The 7,750-nt window shown below is 35.3% G+C and overlaps 1 protein-coding gene across 1 annotated transcript; it reads right to left on the bottom strand.

The window, feature by feature from the left end:
* Positions 1-977: 977 nt before the first annotated feature.
* Positions 978-5,215, bottom strand: LOC133321321 (basic-leucine zipper transcription factor A-like). Its single transcript, XM_061530414.1, has 2 exons — positions 4,558-5,215; positions 978-1,242 (listed from the first exon to the last, which is right to left on the bottom strand). The coding sequence occupies exons 1-2, from the start codon at positions 5,141-5,143 to the stop codon at positions 1,139-1,141; spliced, it is 690 nt and encodes a 229-aa protein (XP_061386398.1). The 5' UTR covers positions 5,144-5,215; the 3' UTR covers positions 978-1,138.
* Positions 5,216-7,750: the final 2,535 nt, after the last annotated feature.

The raw sequence follows: 7,750 nt of genomic DNA, 5'->3' as shown, positions 1-7,750 counted from the left end.
TATGAATACGGTATTTTTAATACTGTATTTCCTCTAAAGAATCATATGAATCATATATCATATGCATGTCTCTGTAGGGATTTGGAATTATTAACATGTTTTGAAACATTACTTTATTGTACCATTTGTCCAATTTTACTTTGCAATTTTCTATGATCAGCATGTGATTTCCAGATAATTTTAATGGGTATTTGTTATAGCAATTATATTTATAGCAATTATAATATTTAAGCCAATCTCGACAACTTCTGGTTTAGTATTTTGTATATAATGACATTTCATGAGCTTGTAATTAAACAGATGGGATATACAATCATCCTCAACTTCCCTTAGATTTGGTGTTTTATTAACATCATAATAAATTTTATTATCTTTTGTGATATACAATTTTTCTGCAATATTAATTTGCATTTTTTCTTTATTTGGTATTGGTTGGATATATACTTCTTGGAATATTTTAGGATTATATTGGGGTACTTTTAAGACAAATACTATATTATTTTTGTAAAAGGCTAAATTCATCTTAATTTCTTTCATTTTGTCTATGGTTATATTATATATTCTAATTTCTTCATCACTCAGGATATCTCGAGTGAGAATATTTAATTTGGAAGCCAAGATTAGGTCTCTTACTTTATCTAATAATTTGCCCATATGATCAATTTGGTATTTAAGACGGTAAACTTTATCAGCTTTTGCTGTGTTATCTTTAATTGATTTAACGTTTGACATGCTCTTAATCAACAGTTTTGTTTGGTCATTATATAATTTTAAGTTAGCTAATTGATTGTCAAATTGTGTATTTATGTGTATTTGATTATTAGTTTGCGTTATTATATTATGTTCATTCTTCTCCAATTTTTGCAGTTGTCCTGCAATCTCTTCTCTATCATTATTATCCATTGTACCATATAGATATTTTAATCCTGTTCCAAAAAGATTAATTAAACTTCTTCTACTTCTAGCTTGATGGGGAATAATACTTTTAAGTCGTTAAGTTATGTGCTCGATTTCATGCGATAAAAATAAATCATTAATACGCTAAACTTCCTCTCCCAATTCATTTAAAAAATTCATATATTTTGTGGTGTTAAATATGTGAAGAATTTTAATATAGTCATCTATTAACATTTTGTCATTAAGTTGCATATCCGTTGCCTTCATTCAAATCGACTACCTCGAGCTTCTGCGCTACCACTGGGGATATCATCAAGAAAATCGCCAGCAAGGACTTCCAGAGACCTGGAAAGACATTTCCTTTTAATGAACTGGTCTTTATGAAGTATTGTATTGCGGTTATCTAATTTATATTTCTTGTCATTAATTTTCCGTGTAGTCAATTGTTTTATTTTAGTCTCTGTCTTATGAGGGATTGCTGTTCTTCCAAATTTAGGATTAATATCTTCATCCTTTCTTTATTTCTGTATTTTAACATCTTTTCTTTTGCTGTTTCAATTTCATTATAAACTTTTTCCACTTGAATATCTGAGTTATACAAATTAAGGTCAATGGGTTTCTGTTTCGTAGAAAGATGTAAGCTATTGTTGTATGCCTGCAAAGGTAAATCATAGTTGTATGCTACATCATTATTTTCCTCCCTAATCTTTATATATTCTCATTTAAACTGCTATGAAAACGTTCAATGTCCGAATTACCAATATGTCTATGAGGTGTTGTAAAGTGATACTGAATATCATTATCTTCAAGGTGTCCCGTAAATACTGGATTAGAAAACGTTGGGTCATTATAAATAGTAATCTTTTGGGGTTTCTTCATGATGAAAAACAATTTATTTACAGCTTTTATAGCCTGTAATGGTGTTTTGTCAGATAATTCTTCCATAGCTGCATATTTTGTAAATTTGTCAATCATGGCCAAATAAAATATTTGGTTATTAAGATACCAAATATCCAAGTGGTAATGAACATAAGGTCCATGTGGTGTTTCCGTTTTCTCGAATGGTAATTTGACAGGGTTTCTTTCTATTTTGAAATTACATATAACGCAGTTATTTATAATTTTAACAATTTCCTTTTTCATATTCGGATAATAGTATTTTCTGTTTAATTCGATATATGTTTTATCTATTCCTGGATGATTGTTTTCAAATCGGTGGTGTCTATTTATGATTTCTAGGAGTTCTTCGTATCTAACATCTTCCAGAAATATAGTTGTTAATATGATTTCAAATTGTTTTGTATTTAAAGGATTATCTTTTGTGGTTTTATATTTTTCCTGTAATTTCAATAAAATTTCCGTATCCTCACAATACAATGCTGAAAGATTATTTTCCATGGCTTCATTCAATATTCGTGATATTAATTCATCGTCGAATGTTTCATAAGCGTATATTTTCCTATTTCTATCAAATATCCGTTCATGTGTCGTCTTATTGTCCTTGGAATTGTCAATTTTTATTGGTTCTTGTAGAGCTGAAGAGGTTTCTCTGATATCTTAAAGAAATTATTGTCATCTTCGTCAGCACTGTGTATTGTAGAAGTAGGTGAAGGTGGTCTTTTCTTTAAATGTTCATCTAAATGTTTCCTAAGCAGATTCTTCCTACTAAACATTTTATTACATATCTCACATTTATGTTTTCTTTTAACTGTGATTGCGTTAACTTCTCTAATTCTTGAGAGAGCATCAGCTACTTTATTATCCTTTCCTTCTACATGTTTGATGTCAAATTCGTATTCATTTAACCTTATTTTCCAACGGATTAGTTTGGAATTAGGGTCCTTAAGATTTGCCAGCCATATAAGGGGTTTATGTTCGGTTCTTAGCTCGAATTTCCTACCGTAAATATAATGTCTGAATTGCTTAACTGCAAAAACAATTGCAAGTAACTCTTTTTTAACCGTGGAATAATTAATCTCATGACGGTTTAAAGTGCGTGAAGCAAATGCTATTGGTCCATTGGTTTGTGACAGGACGGCTCCTAATGCAAAATTACTAGCATCGGTAGTTAGAGTAAAATTATTTTCAAATGCCGGGTATTGAAGAACCATATCGGACATCAGAATCTGTTGTAACTTCTTAAATGCTTGTACATAGTCAGTATCTTTAGTATTAATTATTGCATCTTTTTTAAGTCTCATGGTCAAGGGTTTTGCAATTTTTGCATAACTTGGATAAACTTTCTGCAGTAACACGTTAATCCCAGAAAACTTTGTATTTCCTTAACATTTTTGGTATGGGGAACTCCTTAATACATATTATTTTATTCGGGTTTGGTTTTATCCCATTATTAGTCACTACATGTCCTAAAAATTCAGTCTCTTTTTTTCAAAAAGTCTGATTTATTTAAGGAGTTTAAGTTTCCAAAACATTTCCCAAGTTTTCCATATGCTCCTGTAATGAAGTCGAAAATGCTAAAATATCATCCATGTATACCACACATATCCTGTTTATATGCTCTCTGAGCACGTTGTTCATCATTCGCTGAAAAGTTACCGGAGCATTCTTCAGACCGAATGGCATTCTTATAAATTCATAATGTCCATTTGTTGTAGAGAATGCTGTTTTTTCCCTATCTTTTGGATCTACCTCAATCTGATAAAATCCCTTTGTTATGTCCAATGTTGTGAAATAGTTAGCTCGACCTAGTTTATCTAGTATGTCGGCAATTACTGGTATTGGATATCTATCATCTTCAGTGATAGCATTCAATTCCCTATAGTCTATAAAAATTCTCCATTCCTTGTTTCCTACTTTATCTTCCTTCTTGGGTACTACCCAGATAGGAGAATTATTTGGAGATGAACTATGCTTTATTATAGCTTGCTCTAGCATTTCATTCATTTGTCGATCTACCTCTTCAGTATGTATTGCTGGATACCTATATGATTTCGTATATACAGGGCCATTGTCTCCTGTTTCTATCTTGTGCTTTATCTCATCGGTAAAGGTCAGATCATCTCCCGGATGGTAAAAGACATTTTCATATTTAGTTATTAATCTTTGGATCTCTGATATTTCTCCTGTATTTAGATGGTCTGTCCTTAGCTGCTCCGTAATTCCTTGTATGTTAATATGATGGAGTTCTGGCAATGTTTGTGGTGAAAATTCGTCATCTTCAGAATCTCCTTCAAAATATATCCTGAACTTTTGACCGTTAATACTTACTACTTTTTTTTTCTATAATCAATTACAAACAATTTTCTTGTAATGTTTGGTTGCCTAATATTCCATCGAAGAATTTGTGAAAGGTATACACCCTAAATGTTGTACCTGAATTAAGGGGAATCTTAATAGAATTTTTTGGAAAATGGGCATTGCGGTCAACCGTAATGACACCTGCTGCAGTTTTAATGTATATTGCAGTGTGAGAATTTTTTATATATTGTGGGGGACAATGATCTTTATATATTAGATTATCTGTGGAACCCGTGTCAATTAATAATCTTGTTTTCCTTCATCTTCCTTTGAGTATGATATACTCATACTCAGAACTGTATTGATCTTCTTTATTATCCTGATATACATTGTCTTGATACAAATCATCTTGATACATTTCGCTTATATCTATTTTATTGTTAATACTTTCTAAATTCTTACATGATTTCTGCTCCTGGAGGTGTGTCTGCCTTTTTGATTGTTGAGATGCATCAACATCCATTGATTCATGCTTTTGTTGATATGATGTTGGAGGCTGTTGTCTGATTTGTGGTTGCTGAGGCTTGTAGTAAGGTTGTTGCGATCCTTGTTGCTGGAAATTTGGTTGTGCAATTCTCGGCTGCCAATGTTGTTGTTGGTAATGTGGCTGCATTATCCTTGGTTGCCAATGTTGCTGTTGATGGTAATGTGGCTGCATTATTTTTGGTTGCCAATGTTGTTGTTGGTGGTAATGTGGCTGCATTATTTTTGGTTGCCCATTCTGTTGTTGCTGTTGTGGACTTGATTGTGGTTTGTCCTGCTTCTTTTCGTTGTTCAGGAATCCCGCAGAGCTCAATTCATGCAAAGCTTCCTCCTTACTTTCTGGTTTTAATGCGCATAATACAGTCCTCATATGGATTGGAAGACGTGTTATAAAAGTCTTCAGACCAGTTTGGATATTCCTATCCACTTCATCCAATCGATTCTCCTGACCACAATTTTGGTTAAGAATTGCTAGTTTGTGTTGGATGTGGTTGTAGAAATCCATAGTATCTCCTTTATACTGCGCTGCTCTCAGTTCCTGATATAATTGGTCCACAGTGGCAAAGCCACCAAAGTCGCTTTTATGTCAGTCCAAAGGGTCAAATGGGGATGAACCTCCATTGCTTTTCTGGCTTTTCCAGTTAGTTTTGATTTTACGATGTTCATACACATTCTTTGAGCTTGTTTGTTGTATAACATTAATGTAGGAATTATGTCATCTACATTTGTTATGAATGTTGTGAGGTCTTCCTTCTTCCCATCAAATTCCCTTAATTTTTCAATATATGTAAGGGGATTGCTGTCTAGCGTACGTAATTGTATGTTGTTTTGCGCTGGGTTCAGGGCTGGTTGATTTGTGTTATTCATTTTGTTTGAATTTTTTATAATCTTATTAATGTTCCAAATTTCACTTCGTTGCTTTTTTTGGCTATTTGTAAGTCTTTCAATGTTTTAAAGTTTTCTTCTAATGTTTTACCACTTTCACTTTTTAAGTTTCGTAATTATTTCGTATATTGTAATTATTTGCTTTCTTATATTTTTAACAATTTGTTAACTTTAAAAAATTTATTTCTCTCTTATTAGGATGTGATGTCCACTTTTAACTTTTCCTAATTAAATGTTCTTTGATTTTATTTATATTGTATTTTAATTCTCTTTTTTTAACGTAATTTTGTTAACTTGTTTCTTATTTACTATTCACTAAAATGTTTCTTTAATCACTAAGTTTATTGTCCCTTTCCGGAGGACTTATCCTTTTACATAGGATTTCCACTTTATTATTTTGTCCTGTTACGAAGGACTTATCCTTTTACGTAGAATTTTGTTTCACGGACTACCAAACGATATTGGTAATCCTACCGACTGCGCCAATTTTAATCCTTCTTCCTTTAGCGAAACTCGCGTAACAATATAAAACGTTAATTAAAGTTTGCTGCTAGAATAGAACTGAATCTTTATTTGTGAATATAAGTGCAATATACATAATTGTTTACTTTAATTTTAGATACCTCGTATGATTATTGTAATATGATTATTCTACTGGTCTTTTGATTCGATCGTATGATTTGAAATACGATCGATTGTGTGATTTGCAAGAAGGGTGTGGCTTTTTTTTAAATGACATATGGTACGATAATTGTAATATGAATATATTGCCAAGTCTTGGAAAGGCATTTTGGTTTGGGTTATAACAGTACCGCCATAAACAAAACTAATTACATCAGATTGGCTATTCGGAGGAGAATAGTGTTGGTTAACATATGCTACTATGGTCTAAAGTGACAGTATCTTGAATTTTTTGTGTGAGTACCTTCCTATTGACCTTCCTCACAGTCGCTGAGCCACAGGCGGATATCCGCCCATCAGCGCACAAGCACCGAAGTGCTGTACCAATCGGAGAGCATGTAGAAGGCATACTCTCCCCCTTGGTAAGGGGCGAAACCACAACCCCGAGAAGCTCCCAGGGGGCCACACCAACTGTCAGGCTGGATCAACAGATCCAGGGGCACCTCACACCCGCGGTACGGAAAGCCTCCGCCACCACCACGATGCAAAACAGCCGCAGGCAGCACGCCACCACCAACCGTCGCCAACATCCGCACCAACACCCGACTGAGCCCACCTGCAAGAGGGCTACGCTCGAGGACCACCTCCACTAAGTACTGTCCTTCTCCTAAATGCTTCACGAGCAAAACTACTTAAACAAGTAAAGGTCCGATGGTCTTCAAGAGCTCTACTGAAATATCACAGTAACGGCATTCCGTCAGTATATGACTCCAGTCCTCAGTCATCCCGCACCCACATAAATCCATCTGGGACAGGCCTCTTTTATGCAGGAACGCATTGAGATAACCGTGACCCGTCAGTAAGAAACCAGTAATTATGCCGAAGCGAAAGTCTGGCCGGTCCACTACGAACGTTGCGTCACGAATTAATTCGTACGCCACCCTCCCTTTGTCACTGTTCGTCCACCTTGTCCTCCACCTGTCAACAACACAGTCCCGAGGGATAGTGCTGTACCGCCTACTCACCCCATCCACCAAATCAGAAGGCCTGAGCCAATCATCCGCATCCAACTGTAAGCCACGCATAACCTTATACATGATAGCCCTACATCTCACTTCAAGATCAAGCGGCGCGGCGCCAAACAGCACTTGCAACGCCTCTGTGGAAACAGTGAGACACACTGGCAAGCACGCTAACACGAAAGGACCCAAAGACAGACGAGGCAGTTCTGTACCACATAGGTGCACCATAAGTTGCGCAGGCAACAAAAAGCCCACCATATATGATACGCACAGAACGCCTACTCAAGCCCCAATCCGCAAAATACGCCTAATGGTCCCAACGACCGTTGTCAGCTTCTCCTTCAACCGATCGAAGTGTGGAAGAAAATTCAAACGCTCTGACACCGTTATCCCGAGTACACGAATAGTACATCTACCCTCGGTAAAACCGAACTGGTACAATGACGTACCTTCGCTATAGCAATCCTGAAGCCGTGCCATCATAATCCTCTCCAGCACTTTTTCAAGCACTGGAAGAAGACTTATGTCCCGATATGAGCGAGGATCACTCCTAACACGATCGGGCGACTTAAGTAAGACCATAA

The sequence above is a fragment of the Musca vetustissima genome, unplaced genomic scaffold (assembly GCF_032173495.1).
Source record: "Musca vetustissima isolate MV318-11 ecotype Yass unplaced genomic scaffold, APGP_CSIRO_Mvet_v1 utg216356, whole genome shotgun sequence".
Lineage (NCBI taxonomy): Eukaryota > Metazoa > Arthropoda > Insecta > Diptera > Muscidae > Musca > Musca vetustissima.
This window is presented reverse-complemented; position numbering and strand designations above follow the sequence as displayed.